General features: G+C 42.8%; 1 protein-coding gene across 4 annotated transcripts; it reads right to left on the reverse strand.

The window, feature by feature from the left end:
• Positions 1-791: 791 nt before the first annotated feature.
• HTR5A (5-hydroxytryptamine receptor 5A) lies at positions 792-21,667 on the reverse strand. 4 transcript variants are annotated; one of them, XM_089531455.1, is made up of 5 exons: positions 21,612-21,667; positions 16,443-16,616; positions 15,012-15,091; positions 11,005-12,007; positions 792-1,611 (listed from the first exon to the last, which is right to left on the reverse strand). In XM_089531455.1, exons 4-5 carry the CDS (start codon positions 11,749-11,751, stop codon positions 1,279-1,281), a joined length of 1,080 nt encoding a protein of 359 aa, XP_089387581.1. In that variant the 5' UTR covers positions 11,752-12,007; positions 15,012-15,091; positions 16,443-16,616; positions 21,612-21,667; the 3' UTR covers positions 792-1,278. The 4 variants fall into 4 exon arrangements, with proteins under 4 accessions (XP_089387581.1, XP_089387580.1, XP_089387583.1 ...); XM_089531454.1 differs by lacking the exon at positions 21,612-21,667 and having other exon boundaries at positions 16,443-16,651; XM_089531457.1 differs by lacking the exons at positions 15,012-15,091; positions 21,612-21,667 and having other exon boundaries at positions 16,443-16,651.

The raw sequence follows: 21,667 nt of genomic DNA on the forward strand, positions 1-21,667 counted from the left end.
TTGCCAAGCTTTCATCCTTTCCACAACTATATCACTGATTGTGAATGTTTCCTCAGATTCAAAAGTGATTTCTCATTCATGTAGTTATTTGGGATTTTTTTTAGTGGGGGGGGGGGGGGGGCTCTGTGAGAAATCTAGGCTACAATGTCCAGCTGGGAGTGTAAAACCATGTGTCTGGTTCTTTATATCCTACGTTTTTGATACTCAGGAGCTGGAAAAGTGCAGCCTGTGAGCCACTTGCAGTGCTAGGGTTCCACTTTAGTGGCCTCTGAAACTTCTCATCATCTACCAAAGTACCCCAGCCCCTCATTTTTTTTTTAAAGGTGCAATTTCTATGCAAAAGTCAGACAGAAAGCCCACTTAATGCATGAAAACACACTAAAAATAACCCACTTCAACCCCACAAGTGCCCCCAGAATGTCATATTATCCTTTAAAACACACACTTTCCTCTGCAGCCCTTCTCAAAATGGCAATGAGAAGAGATGTTCTTTCACTTCCTGATGCCATTTGAGAAGGACTGCAGAGTAAAACAGAAGTATTGGGGCTTGCTTTGAGGGAGTGAAGAATGGTGGTGGCAGTCTGGAAGAAAATTGACCACTGGCCCCAGAAAATTGACCACTGGCCCCAGACCAACTGGCCCATTGCATTTTTAACACCATGCTGTAATGGAATAGTACAACATTAAACTATTATTTTAAGGTGCTTTGCCTGTGTTCAACACTGTCTCTTGCTTCTCCATTTTAGGGCCAAATGAATACTGTGTTTGAGCAATACAGTAAAGGGGTAAAGGGGTTTAGGTCCTCTGAGGAGTTAAAAATAACCACAGCTATCTTATTCTTTCCCTTTTCTTTTCATAAAAAGACACATGGACAGTAGGAGGGGGAGGAAGTTAATATCACTCATTGCAAGTGATATCACAGGTGTCATCTAGTGAAAGGTCGTGACAATAAAAGATGTTGATGTTCTATACAACATTGAGAACGACTGGAACATAAACTGGGAAGAAAAAAAAAGAGATTCTCTTAGCAACAAAATATTGCTTTTTTAAGCCCTAGGGAGAAATAAGGTGTCTGTACACAAGAAGAGCTGTCTTCAAGGAAAATGTCTGAATTCACAAGAACATTTTCTTTATATTGGGGTATCAACAGCTCATCTGGAAACATCTAAATTTCTCTGTCGGGATTCTCTGTGTTTATGTCTCTCTCTCTATACAAGGTGGAAGGAAGTTTTCTTCTTTTCTTTTCCAAAGGTCTTCTGATCTCTTGTAGCACAATATTCATTGCTGCCTGGAGAACAGGTTTTTGAAAGCATTGTTGTAGTTCTTGTTGAAGGCGGTGTAGATCAAAGGGTTGAAAAAGGAATTGGAGTAGCCGAGCCAAAGGAAGATACTTTTCCAGATGGGTGGGATGTCACAGGAGCAGAGCGGGCTGATGAGTTCAGTGATGAAGAAGGGGATCCAACACAGCACAAAGACGCCAATGAGGATGCCCACCATCAAGGCAGCTTTCTTCTCCTTCTGCTCCCTCCAGGTATCTCCATCGGTTTGGAAGGTCACCGTGGCATGGCGGACGGTGAACACCATCTGGGGTTGCTGGGAGGCTTCCTTTACCTGAAAAGACAAACATAATCTTCAGACAGGCGTACTTTTTGTGAGCCTGTCTGCTTTCTACCACATCTCATGGTGGAGTTAGGATATGGGAAAGCCATGCTCATGTAGTCAAGCCCCAGAATTTTACAACATTAAAACAAACAAGTATAATCCTCAAGTCTTCATCACATAAAACATCCAATTTTATATTATCCAATACCATGACATCTAACAGTAACAAAAAGAATAAGCATATTCTTTCTCATTCTTATTATATTTTAACTTCTTCTGGAGTTTAACCCATCTGTTAATACCTCTTCAAACATTCATCATATATTCCTTTCTGTCATCCTCTCTTCATATCTCTCTCTGTACCTATCCTCACTCTACTCCCCCTCAACCTCAATTTTCTCTCTGCTTTCACATAATCCTCCCATCTCCTTCAGCCTCCTTCTTTCATCCCACTACAAGTTCTACAAACCATCCCTTTCTCACATACTCTCACATCCTCTAACCTTTTCAACACTTCCTTACACTTACCCTTCTGAATACCAAAAGTTTTGGCTGGCGTTCTGTATTGCAGTTACAGATTTGCAACCTAGAGAAAGCTAAATTGCTCACAAAACTACAAATCCCAGAATTCCACAGCATTGAGCCATAGCAGGTAAAGTGGTGTCAAACTGCATTAATTTTGCTGTGTTACTGCAGCCTGAGAACCTCATCAAGCAGGCTTAGCCAGATAATTTTAAACTGTGAATTAGGAAGCTGAATTTTAAATGTAGACTTTTTAAAAATGTGTACGCTTTATTTGTCCTTTTAAACTGTTGCATGTTTTAATTAATGTGTTTAACTGGTGTTGTTAATTGTTGACTTGTTGTTCACCACCTTAATCCATGGGGAGAGATGAGTAAGAAACCATCGTCGTTGTCACCACCACCATCATCAGAAAGTTATGGAATACAGCAATCTGGATCTAGTAATAGATTTCTGGATTGTTTTCTGTAGATCACCAAATAATATCTGATTTCCAGGTGATTAAGAAAAAGATACTGTTCCCTGCCCTGCTTTATGTTGCTGAAATGAGGAAAGCTTTGGGTTATACCAAGTGCAGGAGGACTACAAATTACATTCAGTTCTGTTGCTTAAAAACAAATTCCAGGGCTCAGAACTCTTTCATTTTACGCATGCTTTTTTTGCATCCAACTTGCATATCAGAGATAAGTGCTATTAAAACAAAACAAAACAAAAACAAGCCAAGCCCACAAGCTTAATGGCAGTCCAACCTTGGAATAAGAAAGTACTCAGTGCAATATTATTCCATTCTGCAGCAGCATCCCAGCAACCCTACCCCTCTCCATGTGCCTTCATCCATCACCAGGGCTGCCAGAAAGTGCAGATGCTGCAGACAATTCAAATGAGGAGAAAAATGACAAGACCATCTGGTGCTCCCTGGCCTTAGCCGACTGGCTGTCTATGCAGACAATTTCCTCACTTTCTCCAAACAATAATTTAACCGGGGTTCCCTATGGGCACTGAAGGAACAGTAATGGCAATCAATGTTTGTTTTATAGTTACCCATAATGCATATTCATAACATAAGGATGCATCCTGTTATAATGATACTGCAACTTTGCACTCTTTATATAGGACTTTTATGTATCTTTGCACAATACACAAGAAAATGGTTGTAGAATCATAGAATCATAGAATCATAGAGTTGGAAGAGACCACTAGGGCCATCCAGTCCAACCCCCTGCCATGCAGGAAATCCAAATCAAAGCATCCCTGACAGATGGCCATCCAGCCTCTGTTTAAAGACCTCCATGGAAGGAGACTCTATCACCCTCCGTGGGAGTGCATTCCACTGTTGAACAGCCCTTACTGTCAGGAAGTTCCTCCTAATGTTCAGGTGGAATCTCTTTTCCTGTAGCTTGCATCCATTGTTCCGGGTTCTGTTCTCTGGAGCAGCAGAAAACAAGCTTGCTCCCTCTTCAATATGACATCCTTTCAAATATTTAAACAGGGCTATCATATCACCTCTTAACCTTCTTTTCTCCAGGCTAAACATCCCCAGCTCCCTAAGTCGTTCCTCATAGGACATGGTTTCCAAACCCTTCACCATTTTTGTCGCCCTCCTTTGGACACGCTCCAGTTTCTCAATGTCCTTTCTGAATTGTGCTGCCCAGAACTGGACACAATATTCTAGGTGGGGCCTGACCAAAGCAGAATACAGTGGCACTATTACTTCTCTTGATCTAGACACTATACTTTTATTGATGCAGCCTAAAATAGCATTGGCCTTTTTAGCTGCCGCATCACACTGTTGACTCATGTTCAACTTGTGGTCTACTTGGACTCCTAGATCCCTTTCACATGGAATTTCATTCAGCCAGGTGTCCCCCATTCTATATTTGTGCATTTTATTTTTCTGCCCTAAGTGCAATACCTTACATTTCTCCGTGTTGAATTTCATTTTGTTAGCTGTGGCCCAGCTTTCTAGTCTATTCAGGTCATTTTGAATCTTGGTCCTGTCCTCTGGGGTATTAGCTATTCCTCCTAATTTGGTGTCATCTGCAAATTTGATAAGTATGCTCCCAATTCTGTCATCCAGGTCATTGATAAAGATGTTGAACAGTACTAGGCCCAGGACAGAGCCCTGTGGAACCCCACTGGTCACTTCTCTCCAGGATGAAAAGGAGCCATTGTTGAGCACCCTTTGGGTTCGGCCGGTCAACCAGTTACAAATCCATGTAACAGTTGCCTTGTCTAGCCCACATTTTACAAGCTTGTATGCAAGAATGTCATGGGAAACCTTGTCAAAGGCCTTACTGAAATCAAGATATACTATATCCACAGCATTCCCTTCATCTACCAAGCTGGTAATTTTATCAAAGAAAGAGATTAGATTTGTCTGGCATGACCTGTTTCTCTGAAACCCATGTTGAGTTTTTGTGATTATGGAACTGCCATCTAGATGTTCACAGACTCTTTGTTTAATTATCTGCTCTAGAATCTTTCCTGGGAGGTGGCATGATTAACAGTTCTTTTACCCCAGGTGTGGGCATCTACAGAGAATCTGTGCACCAATTTGTTTTGCCCCTGGGACTCACTGAAGAATGCAGACTGCCAAAAAAATGTCTCAAAGAACAAAACTGAAAGTGGTCATTAATGGTTTTGGTTTGGTTTTGGGGGGGGGGGGAAGAAATGTTAAATAATGCATGGATGCCTGCAATCTATTGAAAAGGTGCATTACCTTTTTTGAAAGCTTTCAAGAGTGGCAACTCACTCTCTTCTTCTTTTTATTATTTTATATGTGCCTTCAAGTCATTTCTGACTTATACAGACCCCAAGGCAAACCTATCATGGAGTTTTCTTGGCAAGTTTCTTCAGAGGGGTTTTGGCACTGCTATTCCTTGAGGCTGAGAGACTGTAACTTGTCCAAAGTCACCCAGTGGGTTTACATGGCCAACCTAGTGCCCCCCCCCAAGCCAATGTCTTGATATTAGGTCTACAGTTCTACTGCAAATTAAAAACAACCAATTTCGATCACTGTTCCTTTGCATCCAGTCACCTTTGGAGCTGCAGCCGAGCAGCTGACTGAGCAGCAATTAAGAAGTCTCTCATCTGTGTCAAGTTCAACCAGCTTGGGGCAAAAGGAAAAGCTTCTCCCTGACAAGGAAGGACTCTCAATCTTTCTTTACCAGGGCAGAGAGGGATGCAGCCAGCTTCCCACTTTTCTCCCCAGTGTAGGACCCTCAATCCAAGAAAGGCAAGAGAGGCAAAGGATTCTTTTGAAGAACCGATCTTGGACACTCCTTCCACAGAGATGTGCCTTCCCCACACAGCTTCAAGTTGTCCCCTACCCACACATAAGCATTGTTTCTTCTGCTACCTCAAGCAGATGTAGCAGTGCAGCTCCAACCCGCTGGTCAAGTCCAAGCAAAGCTCCTAAAGCTTAAGCAGCATCTCAAAAAGGAAAGCTACTTTTCTGCTTCCACTTCTCTACTGCCATGTACTCTAACACCTGGTTCCAGTCAGTCAGTCCCAAAATGGCACCATAGCTTGCATGGGCAAGTGAACAGCAGGAGGTCTAAGTCTATGAAATCTTATGCTACAACTTCTTTTGCACAATTGGTCTCAAATATGCTACAAGATCCCTTTGCATATTAGTTGTTTAATATTTTACTTGGATTGTTTGTCTATTTCTTTTTTTTAAAAAAAAAAAAAACTTTTGTACTACAGAAAGGAACACCTATGTAAGGTGCTTTGGGTCCCATACTGGGAGGAAGGTGGTATATAAATTATATGAATTTGGTTGATTAAATTAAATAAAGGCTGTGACAAAAGTACTCTATGCAGCTGTTCAGTTTACTTTCTAGGGATTACCTCTGTGGATGGGGAATTGAAAAGCCCTTTTCCAGCTCTCCACTGATACCTTTTGTTTAGTTTTCAGTGCTCTCATGTACATCTGGGCTTATGTTGTCGTATCACCTCTAAGGTAGAACTGCTAGAACTGGAACCTCACTAGCTGCTTTTCCTTTTCCACACACTTTGGTTTCCTTGAATTCTTTGGCTTCTGTGAAAGCCTACTAGTTGCTTTAAAAAAAAGGTTTATTTTTGTTTTTGGAAGGTTTTATTGTGATACATCCTTTAGGCAAGAAAAATGTCAGTACCTTCATGCTCTACCAGACTTAGCACAGGAAAGAAAAAGTTAATTAAATGTAAAACAGGAGCTGCAGGACAGTGCACTCAAGGCTGTGTCTGGGCTGAAGTTGCAAGATTAAAGCATGATGGCAAAGACTGGGCAGATCTGCTGCCTTGGGCTGGACAAGTTTCCAAGCTTTGCATATTATCAAGCTGCAAAAAAAGTAACTGTTGGCTATGAGATAATGTACAGGTCTGGAAGAGTTAAGGCAGGGGTTATGGCTTTTAACAGCTTTCTGGCTAACAATGTCATAATTGGAAGTTCTGTTCTATTGTATGAAGAGTAGAGAGATATTTCTCTTTTATATAGGCAAGAAGTATTGGAGGATACTGACTTAAATTATCATGGAAGGGGGAGGTTTTTAACTGGCCAGCAGCCAGATACTAGACATACTTTACCTGCCTAGGAGGCTGCCTGGAGACAAACCATTGAATAACTCATGTTGGAATGTAGCCAGTGAAGAATGATAGGAGATGACTAGCCAAAAATGTCCTTGTCAGCTTTATGGGGCTAAGATGTGGCTTTCGGGGTACTGACCCCAAAAGGGGAATTTCTCTTTTAGAGAACATAAAAGAATCCCCCATAAAGATCCTGTGAACTGCAGTCCAAAAAATGTAACAGCCAGTACAGTTGGTGCTCCATATCCACAGACTCTTTATCCACGGATTCAACCATTCACATTATGAAAATATCTTAAAAATATATAAATTTCAAAAGCTACTTTGATTTCTATAAAAATTACAATTTTGTTATGGCACTGTATTTAATAGGAATTAACCATCCATGAATTTTGATATCCATGGGGCATATTGGAACTAACCCCGCAGAGAACACCAAGGGCCCATTGCATATTCTACATCATTTCTATATTCAACATTTCTCAGATGAAAAGTGGGACATGTGTGGCTAAGAGAAATCAGAGTGTGATCAAGATGGCAAAGGTTATTACCAAGAAAAATCACAGAACAGCAAAAGCTAGAAGAGGCTGCAGCAGTTTGCTTTTGCTTGAGTCTACTGGAAAAGGCAAGATTCTACCCTCCTCTTCTTTTTTTTCCATCCTTCATATTTACTGATGGCTGGCAGTTTCCATGTCAGTGGGGTGATCAACCCACTCTGGTTTTTAGCCTTTAAAAGAGCTATCCAATCCAAGGCATTGGATCTATTTTGGCAGCCAGGGTTCAGCAGCATGGATAACTCCTTTCAAGCTCAGATGAAAACCTGGAGTCAATTGACTGCCCCTCTGACATGGAAAACCATGACCCTCCCTACCTTGTGTATTTGTACAATTGCTCATATAGCCTTATGACCATCACCTTATTCCCTTAAACCAAGCAGCACAAGTGTATCCAAGATGACACACTTACTGTATGTACTCAATTATAAGTCAACCTCATATACAAACTGCGGGTTTGCTTTGTAGCAAAAATTGTGGATTTTGATATGACTCATGGCCATATCAAGGGTAAAACTGAGGGGCATGTAATAAAGGATTTAAAGGATGAAGCAGAGGGAAACCATGCAAAAAAGTACAAAATTCCAGCAGAATGTTTGTACTCATACTAAAGTCTGGATAGATAAGAGAACAGAGTTCTTCCAGGACAGATTACACTCTTGTCTTTCACCAAGGGATGGCTCCTTTTTAATATTTAAGAGTTAAAGTACAATTCTTACAATGACCAATGGATAAGTCAACTCAGTTTTTTTGGGGTCAATTTTTTGACTAAAATTTCTAGAACTATATACTATATACAGTAAACTAGCAAGAGATCCCACAAGACAGCAAGACAAGGTGTCTGTCTGAGGCAGAAAATCCAGATGAACTCCCACACCACATCACTACTGCAAACATAAAGCATAGCCCATTTATGACTGTGTCATTTGGAAGAAGGGAGGGGAGGAAACACATTAACACAATGCATGGAAGCAAGTGACTCTACAGGCAAACACAATGACTGGAACCACACAGTTTTATCATCGGTTAAAACTGTTGAGTACACAGGGGCTGCTGCCACACTGCAGAATTACTGCAGTTTGACACTACTTTAACTGCCTATCCAATCCTGGGATTTGTAGTTTGTTCTGGCACCACAGCTCTCTGACAGAGAAGGCTAAATATCTCACAAAAGTACAAATCACATAATTCCATAGCACTGAGTCATGGCAATTAAAGCAGAATCAAACTGCATTAATTCTACAGCATAGATGCAACCAGGGCTCCATCATCTGTGCCACATCAGAACATTGGGAGTGCTTTGATTGTGAGTTTCTGCATGGCAGGGGGTTGGACTGGATGACCCTTGTGGTCTCTTTCAACTCTATGATGCTATGAGTCTATAAATGAAGCTTCAGGTCCCTTCACAATCCTGTTTTAATATGTGTATATCTTATTAGTCCTTTTAAATTGATATGTATTTTAAATGATGTTGTTTGTTAATTGTTGTTGTTCCCCATTTCGATTCATGGGGAGAGGCAGATAAGAAATAATAATAATAATAATAATAACAACAAAAACAGCAACTACTACCACTACTACTATTATTACAATTACAGTTCTCTAGGGGAGAGGTGGATAAGAAATAATAATAATAATAATAATAACAACAGCAACTACTACTACTACTACTATTGTTATTACAATTACAGTTCCCTAGGCCAGCCCTGCCATTAACACAGTGAGGCAACCACCTCACCTCACTTCTGGCTGCAGATATTCAGGTCCCCCAAAACAGCAGTTCCATTTGTTCTATCTCCATCTTAGTTGCCACATTGATAATTGCCCCCTATTTATGGGGCAAAAGTGTGACAACAGCAGTCACGCAGGCTAAGAAGATGCAGTCAGTTTTGACAATGGAATGAGCTGCGTGAACCAAGAGTCTGACCCAGCAAAAGGCAGCTAGTTTCCTGAAAAACTTCCTATCACAACATCTTTGGAAAGCCTTCACCTGTTGAATTTCAACTCCTTTGCTGACAGCCTAACTTTAATAAGACAAGACCTCCAATCTTGATCTTTTAAGGCTGTCCACTGCTGGAAATTATTATTATTATTTTTTTAAAAATTATGCATATGTTTCTAGTCCACCTGACTGACTTTTAAAAAAATAGTTAAGTGGTTGCCATATAAATAGAAGCAAGGGACAGTTTGGGATAGCAATGCTTTATTTAGAAGTAGAATTTCAAATTATAAATTATAAATAAAATAAATGAGTAAGTACTGTAAATAACAATACTTTTGATTCTAGTCAAAGGAAGCAGATGTATGCTGCAAACTTAACACAAAGAGCATCAGGCAGGTTGTTATGCCTGTTAAATATATCAACAACTGCATCTGCACTACAGAAATAATTCAGTTTGACATTGCTTTAACTGCCATGGCGCGATGCTATGAAATTCTGAGATTTGTAGTTTTCTGAGATTTTTGGCCTTCTCTGTCAGAGAGCTATGATGGCAGAACAAACTACAAATCCCAGGATCCTGACTTTTGGGCAGGATGATAGAAAAACCTGCGGAGACAGTCCAGACAGGATGGAGTACCCTGGAAAAGGGCTTAGCTGTCTCTATTCCTTCTGGAATAGAGCACCTATTTTCAAATTTTGTTGCAAGTGCCATTTGTCCACCCAAATTTAAGAAATGAATTCTCCACCTACGCCACCCACTGATTCCAACAATACTGTTAAGCACCTGTTTGAATTTCTGCTGTGGGAAATCAAGGAGAGTGAAATATTTTGCATTTTGCCTGGCAAGCCCTTGTTATTATTGTTGTGTGCCTTCAATGGCAAGCCTAAGGCGACCCTATTATGAGTTTTTCCTGGCGCAATTTGTTCGGAGGTTACCATGGCCTTCTTCTGAGGCTGAGAGCATGTGGCTTGCCCAAGGTCATCCACTGGGTTTCCATGGCCAAGGATTCGAACCCTGGTCTCCCGAGTCCTAGTCCCAACACCCAAACCACTATACTCTGCTGAGTTATAATTTGAGTTGAAGGGCTTTCAACTGACACAACACAACAGTTTGGGATTAAGGTAAGCAAACTGTGGTAAAACACCGTCTAAAGCACATTGTGTGTGTGTTGTGTGCCTTCAGGTCATTTTCGACTTATGGTGACCTAAGGCTTTTTTTGGCAAGATTTGTTCAGGGGAGGTTTGCCTCTAAGGCTGAGAGCCTGTGACTTGCCCAAGGTCACCCAGTGGGTTTCATGACCAAGCTAGGAATTGAACCCTGGTCTCCAGAGTCATAGTCCAACACTCAAACCACTATGCCATGCTGGCTCTCTAAAGCACTTTAGGACAGTGTATTAGTTTTAAAAGTTCAAATATTAAAATGTTTTGACGCTTACTGATTATAGTGATGATTTCTTACGGTTTTATTATTCCATTTTAGTGGTCTTTGTTACCTGCCTTGTATTCTTAACAGGAAAGAAATGTAATAAGATATATTATAGCTATTATAATATATATATAATAATAATATGCTCTATAAACATATAAACATATACACCATAGTTGTCGCCATTATGCTAAGATGAAATTCAGCTAGCTCATGGCATTCTTACAGATACTGCACTATCCCAGAGAAGAGGCAGCCATGCCTGACAAAGAACCAGACCTTTAAAAAAATCCCTTTTTTAGACTACGAATCCCATACTGGCTTGAGAATTTCTGGGAACTGTAGTGCCAAAAGAGGGGGAACTTTTCCAAGCACTGCACAAAACTCACCTCTAGTGCTTCAGGTGTGATTGGAGTGATGGAATTGCTCTTGCGCGATCCAATGCGAAACTTGGCTGCCTTGTAGATTTTCCAGTATACAAAAAGCACCACGCAGAGAGGCAAATAAAATGCCCCAAAGGTGGAGAAGATGGTGTACAAAGGCTCCCGGCTGACTTGGCATTCTTCGTTGCCCTCTGAATACGTTTCTCCCCAGCCAAAGAGCACAGGGGCCAAGGAGATGATGGCCGAGAGGAACCAAGTCAGAGCAATCATGATGTTGGAGATACGTCTCCGGGTCCGTAGGGTGTATTCAAGGTGCCGGGTGATGGACCAGTAGCGATCCAAGGCAATGGCAGTGACGTTCCAGATACTAGCTGTGCAACACAGCACATCACAGGAGATCCATGCTTGGCACAGCACCCTCCCCAGCCTCCAACGTCGCCCAGATAACTCATGTACCAGGCTGAGAGGCATCACCAGTGCGGCTACCATCACATCAGAGATGGCCATAGAAGCCACCAGGTTGTGGGGCACACGGTGGAAAGTGCGCACCCGCAAGATGGTTGCCAGCACCAGCAAGTTCCAAAGGAAGGTGGCCACTACCAACATGGCCAAAAGGGTCAAGATGAGGACTCTGAATACCGACAAGGATCGGCCAACGGCTGGGAGGTCCACAGAGGAGTCAGAGCCGGTTTGGTTGGACTCTGCCAAAGTGGTGACTGAGAAGCAAGTGAAATTTGGGGACCAATCCATCATGCGACTATCAGCAGGGGAGCATTGCTTGGTGGAGACACCAGATGGAGATGCTTCTTCTAAATTAAGCACCTGTCCTTTTTTACCTCCAAGATAACATCCTAGTTCTGGAAAAGATGATAGATGTGCCTTATTTCAGAGCTCTGGCATCCTCCCAGTTTAGAAGAGCACCAATCTGGCAAGCGTAGGCTCTGGTAAGCACACTAAGGATGCATTTGCAAACAAGTCTTAAGTCCATTTTTAAAAATGTTTTCTCCACCTGTAAATCCAACAGAAAAAGAAAAGCCGTTAATAATGGGTCATTTGAAAATGCCTTGTTCTTGTTGCTGTTGTTTACCTTCAAGTCTTTTCTAACTTAGAACAACCCTAAGGCAAACCTGCCAGAAGGTTTTCTTGGCAAGTTTTGTTCTCAGTGAGTTCCCATGGCCAAGCGTGATTCCAACTCTATTCTCCCAGACTTCCTGCAAGGTTTCCATGGCTGGGCAGGAATTTGAACCCTTGTCTCCCAGAGCCCTACTCCAATGCTCAGACTTCTACACCACATTGATTCCCTACACACTGAAAATGCCTACTTGTCTTCCTTTCTCATAGTACCTTTGTAGCATTCGCAAGCCAACATATAAACATACAGCTTCATGAAAACAAGATTGCAGAAGAGTGGCATTTGCAATGGCATAAGCAGAAGAAAAATCTCTTGCAAGCCCTGGCAAGGTGTTTGGCTGAGTAATGCCCACCCTTCATTTGACTCTTTACCATTGTCTGTTGGATCTCTTTCCCAAGCTGTTGCCCACCAGGTGTGCTGAACTATAGCTCCCTTCAGCCCAGCTAGCAGTCCAACACACCGAAAAGGCTATAAGTTGTGTGTGTGTGTGGGGGGGGGGGTGACTGCAACTCCCACTGTCCACAGAGACTACCAACCATGCTGGATAAGGACAACCAGCATTGTAGTCCTCCACATCTGGAAGGCAGAAAGCCTGTTTAAAAGATACAATGGTGAAGTCTGTTACACAATACAGAATGTATGCAGAATATAGCATCTTTGAGACTAACTGTGTAAAAGAAGTTGTAGCATAAGTGAACAATGGAACACACTCCCTTGGAGTGTGGTGGAGTCCTTCTTTGGAGGTCTTTAAACAGAGGCTGGATGGCCATCTGCTTTCATTGTGACCTTGTGGTCTCTTCCAACTCTATGATTCTATAAGCTTTTACAGACTTGGTCTACTTCCTCAAATGCATGGAGGGAACCAAGTCTACAAAATATGCATCTGATGGAAGAGACTCATGTATATGAAAGCTCAGAACCACAGAATCATAGAGTTGGAAGGGGCCTCATGGGCCCCCTGCTGGATCTCCATCTAAAGCAGTGATTCCCAAACTTTAGTCTTCCAAGTATTTTGGACTTCAGCTTCCAGAAGCCCCAGCCAGCTTGGCCAACAGTCAAGTATTCTGGGATCTATCGTCCAAAACATCTGGAACACAAAAGTTGGAAACCACTGATTTTGAAGCATCCCCAGCACGTAGCTATCCAGCTTCTTCTTCTTCTTTTTTTTTTAAAGACATCTACTTTTCTAGGTAATTGCCAAATCACTCTTACTGTCAAGAAGTCCCTTCTAAGGTTCAATCAGAATCTATTCTCCTGTAATTTCAAACCCTTCAATCTGGTCCTACCCTCGGATAATACTTACGGATGATATGCATATCTTGCTCGCCAGGCAAAAAGCTCTCCCAGTCAGTTTCTCATCTATGGAGTTTATCACACAAAGGAGATCAGACGTTTATCCCATGAATATTCTGGGAAAACTGCATAATTACCCAAAATGATTTCACACGCTGTTGCACTAAACCCAACATTAAAGTGGTCACAAAGAAGCATTAACGTGCATTGTTTTACTTTCGGGATTTCAGCAACTATGCATTTCTGACATCATTTTATTTGCACAATTATGTGTGATAATCATTTGCACATTTACTCGCCATTTTTGCTTTATTTGCGGGATGCTTTAAATGCGCTTTAATCTCTCTTTAATGCCAAAATTAGCCCCAGTGTGATAAACTCCTATATGTCTCAGCCATGGTGAGAAGTACTAAGCTGTAGTAATTATTATTATTATTATTATTATTAACCTTTATTTATGAAGCGCTGTAAATTTACACAGCGCTGTACGTGCAATCTTTTTAGTTAGACGGATCCCTGTCCTTGGGCTTACAATCTAAAAAGACATGACACAGAAGGAGAAGGGAGTGGTGGAGGGAAAGGGTAAGAGGTCCAGCAGTTCCTCTCTACCTCCAAGGCCTGGACCAAGGCAGATGGACTGGAGGGAGGGCGAGGCTTCATAATGGATGGTTAGTCATTTTCCAGGGAAAATACATACTCTCAAGTAGGATAATACATATACAGTACATAGCAATACAAGAAATGGTTTGATAAACAGGCACCAAAAGAACATCAAATTAAGTGACAATTATGCAATGCCTGGGAAGGCTTCTCTGAACAGGATGGTTTTCAACTCCGTTTTGAAGCTGGTTAAAGAAGTGATGCATCATCTTCATTTTTCTTCCAACTATTCCTTGGGTGCTGAAAAGAAAGCATTCCGAATCCTATTAACATATCATGCTCCCAGCTTCTTCCTTTCACCCTAGTCTCAAGGGTGCTACAAGATCCCTTGGCATACTGATTTTCCATACTAACAGATTCCCTCTGAATTCTACTCCAATGAGCAGTGCAGAATGGTCCCTCTGAGCATATATGAAGTACATCTCCTACCCTCCTACTTAAAGTGCACAAGCAAGCCTCCCTTCCAAGAAAGGGCTCCTTGCATAGGCTTGAACCCCAACAAGCTGCTTTAGAAAGTAAAAACTGGACCCTACCGCCTCTGACTGCTTTGCAAGAATGCAGGTATATTAAAACAACAACAACAACAACAACAACAACACAACTCACCTTACTGTATCTCTTTCATTCTGGCCAACACACAAACAAAAAATGAAGTTGAAGGCTTTATGACAGGCATCCATAGTATTTTGTGGGTTTTTTGGGCTATGTGGCCATGTGCTAGAAGAGTTTATTTCTGATGTTTTGCCAGCATCTGTGGCTAACATCTTCAGAGAAAATGCCAGTCACAGATGCCAGCAAAATATCAGGAATAAATTCTTCTAGCACATGGCCACATAGCCTGAAAAACCCACAAAAAACAAAATAAAAATTCTGCTGCAAAGGGACTGAACCAATTGCCTCATCTGTAGTAACAATCTCTGAGTAGTACCTTTATTTTTTTGGGTGGAATGAAAACAGCATCCTTTTTCAAGCCATGCATCGAACAGCTCATGGAGAAGACATCAGCACCTAGAAAAGTGGGGTCAGAAACACCTGTAACCCTCAGTCACTTCCACTAAAACCTAAGGGAGACAAAAAATTTTCACACATCCCCACCACAGTGACTTGGATTGAAGTGGGATAAGAAAGGTGTGTGTGGGGGGTGACAACCATGCAAGGCAATGACAGTGTCAGATGGGACCATGCAGTCTTGGAAGAGGACCCACCCCCACCCCCAAAATATAAACACAGAGAGCCACATAGACCACAAAGCAAGACTAAACCGCCCATCCCACTGAGCTCTGCAACCCAGGTAACCAACTGGCAGCAATCCTCTGGAGGGAGAAGAGTTTCCAGCCCCTTCTGGTGGAGTCCCATTCTTTGGAAGTCTTTAAACAGAGGCTGGGTGGCCATCTATCAGAGGTGCTTTGATTGTGAGTTCCTGCATGGCAGGATTTGGACTGGATGGCCCTTGGGGTCTCTTACAACTCTCCGATTCTATGATGGTGAGCTTAAGGGGAACCCATCGTTGAGTTTTCTTGGCACGTTTCTTCAGAGGGTGTTTGCCATTGCCACCCTCTGAGGCTGAGAGAGTGTGACTTGCTCAAGATCACCCAGTAGGATGTCATGGCTGAGTGGGGATTCGAACCCTTCTCTCTGTTCCTAGTCCAACCACTGATCTTGATCCCTGACAACAAAGAGGGTTCGTGCAGTTCGTGCCCTGAGCCATCCTCCGAGGCTGACAGTGTGATTTGCCCAAGGTGGGTTTTATTGGGCCAAACCGGGATTCGAACCCTGGTCTCCAGAGTCCTGGCCCAACACTCTGAGCAATGGCCAGACCTATAACAATTGGAGTTGAGCAGGAAAAATTTCACTGGTTCAAATGGTTTGAGTGCTGGGTTCGAATCCTAGCTCGGCCATGGAAAGCCACTGGGTGAGCTTTGGGCAAGTCACACTCTCTCAGGCTCAAATCTCCTCTGGACAAAGAAAAGCCCAGGATTGGGTCCCCTTAGGTCGGGAACGACTCGAAGGCACACAACAACAACACCAAGGAAGCCTTGCAGAGCTCAGAGCAGCTGCAAAGCAACCTGAAAACACCTGGGCTGCGCCCACATTGGAGAGACAACTCGGTTTGGTACCGCTTTCTTTTCTGACTCAAGGCTATAGAAATCGGGGAGTTGGAGTTTGTAGCGAGTCCAGAGTGGAGCTCCGCTCTGGGCCCCACAATAAACTCCAACTCCCAGAATTCCATAGCAAACAGCCAAGCAAAGAGTTAAAGCGGTGCCAAACCGGGTTATCTTTCCAATCTGGACGCAGCCCTGCCTTCCTTGGAAGTAACCCACTTGCCGGAGGACCCTAAAGCACACAAGACCCAACCTACCTGTTCCTTGGGATCCGCCACCACTCTCAGGTCAGGATTGGAACCCAAGCCCTTGGAGGGGCTGAAAGGCTTCTCTCTCCCCAGGAACGAAGGAAAAGGCGCTGGATCCCAAGGAAGCAGCTTCGCCCGCTTCTCCTTCTCCTTCTCCTTCTTCCCGGAGGACCGAGGAGGATGCTGCTGGAGAGAAAGATGCTGCAGCAGCAGGGAAGAAGAAGGCATCCTCCTCCTCCCAGGGAGCCAGCCTCCCGCCGAGGATGATGCAGCAGCCGAGGATGATGGAGAAGGCGAGGTTCACCGCACTGGGGGACCCATCATCCCCCACCAGACCCCACCCGAGCCTCATTCTTAGACCCAGCCCCCGGTCCCTTTCCAGCAGCCCCTCCTCGCATCCATCCACGCGGCAGCCGTCACTACGCTCCCCAGAACCCCATCGCCTTGAGCCCCCTGACAGTTAAAGCGGTGTCAAAGCGGATCACTGCAGCAGTGGGGATGCAGCCTGGGAGGCGAAGAGGACCAAGAAGGAGACTCTGCAGCGCCCGCGGAGACGAAACAGACACCTCCCTCTTCTTTCTCTCTCTCTCCCCCCGCTTTTTTCCTTCTTTTTCCCCCTTCGTTCTTTCCTTTCCTTTCCGTTCCCTTCCCTCCTTTCCATCCGTCTTTCTTTCCTTTACTTCCTTTCCTCCTTTTCCTTCTTTCCTTTCCTTTACTTCCTTCCTTCCTCCTTTTCCTTTACTTCCCTTACTTCCTTCTTTCTTCCTTTCCTCCTTCCATTTACTTTCTTTCTTTCCTTCCTTCCCCCTTTTCTTTTGTTTCCTTTCTTTCGCCTTTCTTTATTTCTTTCTTTTCCTTCCTTCCTTCCTTCCTCCTTTTTTCTTTTTTGGGTAGGAAGCAGGAGCTTTGAACACACACCTCTTGTCAGGATGCTTCAACACTTCCCAGTGGAGCTCCTCCCTCCCTCCCTCTCTCTCTCTCTCTCACACACACACACTACACACAATAACACACAGCCAGGGTGACCAGACGTCCTGACCACAAAGGAGGACAATGCCCGACAAAATGTAGGACATTCCAGGCCGATGGAGGATGTGAGCAAAGAAAAGCTAAAAACACTCTAACAAAATGAATTTCAACAGGGAGAAATGTAAGGTACTGATGCACTTGAGCAGGAAAAAAATGAAATGTATAGATATAGGATGGAGGGACACCTGGCTTAACAAGACAACATGTCAAAGGGATCTAGGAGTCCTAGAGGTTGAACATGAGTTAACAGTGTGATGCGGCAGCTAAAAAATCCAATTCTAGGCTGTATCAACAGAAGCACAGTGTCTAGATCAAGGGAAGTCATAGTGCCACTCTATTCTGCTTTAGTCAGGCCTCACCATTCAAAAAGGATGTTGAGAAGCTGGAGAAGAGACTTGAGCACTAGACTAGGATTCCGGAAGGCCCAGAGTTCAAATCCTTGCTTGGCCATGGAAACCCACTGGATAACTTTAGGCGAGTCATACACTCTCAGCCCCAGAAAACCCTTAGTGTTGCCATAAGTCACAAATGACTTGAAGGCACACAACAACAGCTATCCTAGCCCTGGGGGCCATTCAAACTACCTTTTACCCCTGATCAGAAACCAAGTTAACCTTTAAATCAGACCACTCAGTTTAATGGCAATGAAAAAGGGAGGAGGGAGCAAGATTTTCACAGTGAGCTGCTAAAAGCATTCATGTGAGACACAAAAGATTTTTCCCCCTGCACTTTATGGAGAGCAAACTCCAGCGTTTATGTAACAATGCATGCAAAAAGAAAACAGACTCTCTCTTGCCCTTTGCATCAAGTGCCTGATGGTCTAGCATGGGTTCTCTCTCTTTCCAGCACTTTGGTGAAGATGTCAAGCTTCTGAATCTGTCTGTCAGATTTCCCTAGCACCCTGTAAAAGGAGTGGGACTGTGTGCAATATTTTTAAAATAGCCATCACAATATAGCAAACAAGATGGAACAGAACAAAGTAAAAGCAATTGTGAAAAGGATGGTTAAATCCAGCTCCAGACAATCTTCTAAACAACTCCATCAGCATTTGCCTCTTGGGGAATGACATATTTGTGGTGCTGGTGAAATGTGGATATAGGAATACTGTGCTCATGTTGCTCTCTGAATGTTTTGACTCTATTTAGTCTTCAGTTTTTAGACTGCAGTTCCCAGCATACCATTGGCAATGCTAGATAGGGCAGCTAGGTGTTGCAGTCCAAACAATGTCTGAAGGACCACATTATGCATGAACCCTCTTTGTTGTTGGGAATCAGGAATTAATATGCTGATCAGTGGTTGGACTATGACTCTGGAGAGAAGGGTTCAAATACTTGCTGAGCCATGAAATCCCACTGATTCACCTTGGGCAAGTCACACTCTCTCAGCCTCAGAGTGTGGCAATGGCAAACCCCCTCTGAAGAAACTTGCCGTAGAAACCCTTAGGTTTCTTAGGGTCTTAGGGTCGCCATAAGTTGGCTGAGCGTACTTTCAGCAGAGATGACAGTCTGGTAACATAGCAATGGCATATTTCTGCCCCTGCTGAGATATAAAAATGCTCCGCTCATATTGCTCTTTCAGTGTTTCAGTTTTTGTCTGTTTTGATTTGTCTTTAATCTTTTTGGTAAACTGCCCCGAGAATTTGCTTGAAGGGCAAAGTGGTACAATGCATCATAAATAATGGATAAATATTGCAGCCCTGAAATTAAGTTTAATTCTTTTCTATTTAAAAAACAACAACCATATGCCTTGTCTCTTTATTCACAGACCAGGTAACATTCCATCGGCCTGGAATAGTTACTATTCTATCAATCCGTTATAGGTATTTTAAAAATCATACTGTTGCATTATTGTGGTTGAATGCCTTTAGGTCATCTGTCGACTTATGGCAACCCCATGAATATCATATGATTTTCTTAAGCAAGAACTATGTATTCAGGTGGTTTTGCCAGTTCTTTCCACTGAATATAGCTTACAGCACTTGGTATTTATTGGCAGTCTCCCATCGAAGAACTAAGCAGGGCAAGGAAGAATGATTCCCATTCCCAGGGTCACACAATATATATATACCCACTCTCTTCCTTGCCAGTATTTTCTGAAGATGCCAGCCACAGATGCTGGCAAAACCTCAGGAATAAACTCTTCTAGAACATGGAAAACCCACAAAAAACTATAGTTGCCAGCCATAAAGGCCTTCAACTTCACACAAGCCAAATAATACTTCAGCATTAAAATATTTAGCCTGTTTTAATAGAACCATAGTTTCCAAGTCAAGGGAAGTAATAATTGCACCTATGTCCTGCACCGCTCAGGCTGCATCTGGAGCACTGCATTCAGATCTGGGTTTCTCATTTTAAGAAGGATATAAAAACGTTGACCCAATATAGTATGGTGATTTGAGTGCTGGTTTACGACTCTGGAGACCAAGATTCGAATCCCCACTCAGCCACGGAAACCTGCTGGGTGAAGTTAGGCAAGTCACACTCTCTCAGCCTCAGAGGGAGACAAAGGCAAACCATCCTTGGAACAAATCTTGTCAGGACCCCCCCCCCCCCCCCGTGATAGGTTTGCCTTAGGGTTACCATAAGTCGGAAACTACTTGAAGACACAACAACAATAGACAAGTTGGATCAGGTTCAGAGAAGGGCAACCAGAATGATAATTGTTATGGAGAACAAAAGATTTGAGGAAAGGTTGATAGAACTGGGCATGATCAGCCTGGTGTCTAGAAGATTGAAGGGTGACATGGCTGCACTCTTTAAGGATCTCAAGTCCTCTCACAGAGATGAGGATGCAGGTTTGTTTGCTGCCACAGAGATCCGGTCTAATGGTTTTAAGTTACAGGCAAAAAGACAAAGAAAAAATGGATCCTTGAACAGATCAAGTCTGAAATCTCCTTGGCAGCCAATATTATAGAATCATAGAATCATAGAGTTGGAAGAGACCACAAGGGCTATCAAGTTCACCTCCCGTCAAAGAGAATCCACAGTCAAAGCTTCCCTGACAGATGGTCATCCAGCCTCTGTTTAAAAAACCTACAAAGAAGGAGACTACCACACTCTGAGGGAGTGTGGTTTGGAAGATTTTTGCATTCTCTTTCCCGCTCCTTAGATAGGGATTTCCTGCATGCAAACTCCTCTCTCTCTCTCTCATTCAAACTAACCCTGTAATTTAGATCATTCCCCCTTTAGGACTAACAAACATTCTCTCTCAAGATTTTCTCATGAACTGTAGGTCTTCTTCCTCTCTCAACTTACTTTGGAAAGATGGTGAGATAAAGATTTCTTTTTACCTGAACTATTCACTAGCTAGATTAGGATATAGCTTTTATGTAAATATAGATTAAACCCATTCGTAAACTTTCGTTTTAAACTACAAGCTATGTGTTTGTTGTTGGTTTTTTTTAGACAGTCTCAATTCCTAGGGGAGCACGGTTAGACAAAGGCTAATTTAAAGCTAGACCCTAGCAGACTTGGCTTTAACATTTTTAATATTTATATATTTTTGTTTTCTTACCAAAGGCCTTAGGAAACTTAAATTACCCTACAGCATGCTCCACTGTCAAATAGCTTATGGTCAGGAAGTTCTTTCTAATGTTTTCCTGTAGTACTCCTTAACATTTGTATGTACTCGTGGAGTGTGCATCCATTGATCCGTGTCCTATTCTCTGGAGCAGCAGAAAACAAGCTTGCTCCATGCTCGATATGACCTCCCTCCAAATATCAAACTGAAGCTGTTGTACATTGGCAACATAATGAGAAGACATGGATTACTAGAAAAGACAATAATAATAATAGCAATAGCAATAGCAATAGCAGTTTCATTTATATACTGCTTCATACCACACTAAGCAGTCTCAAAGAGGTTTACAACGGTAAGCCAAGTGCCTCCATCAAGCTGGGTACTCATTTTAGCAGTTTCAGAAGGATGCTGAGATAGAGGATAATAGAAAGAGAGGAAGATTGCACACCAGATGGATGGACCCATAGGAATGAATTTGCAGGAACTAAGCAAACATAGGGGATCTTGGAGATGTCTCATCCACAGGTTGCTATGAATTGGTGTTGGCTCAAGGGCAATTAACAACAACAACAGCAGAAAGTTTCAAATGAACATTAAAAGGGGTGTCTTGACAGCAATGGAAACAATTACCTAGAGAGGCAGAGGGGTCTTTTTCTCTGGACATCTTCAGAAAAATGCTGGACAAC

Source organism: Sceloporus occidentalis, unplaced genomic scaffold (assembly GCF_023333645.1).
Source record: "Sceloporus occidentalis isolate IW3139 unplaced genomic scaffold, rSceOcc1.0.p SCAF_7, whole genome shotgun sequence".
NCBI lineage: Eukaryota > Metazoa > Chordata > Lepidosauria > Squamata > Phrynosomatidae > Sceloporus > Sceloporus occidentalis.

Bases quoted from the DNA above. Each gene is read 5' to 3' on its own strand.
- HTR5A (XM_089531455.1), bottom strand. From the start codon at position 11,751: ATGATGGATTGGTCCCCAAATTTCACTTGCTTCTCAGTCACCACTTTG. The intron at 1,612-11,004 runs GTGAGTTTTGTG...TTGTCTTTTCAG, and splicing joins TCACACCTGAAGCACTAGAG to GTAAAGGAAGCCTCCCAGCA.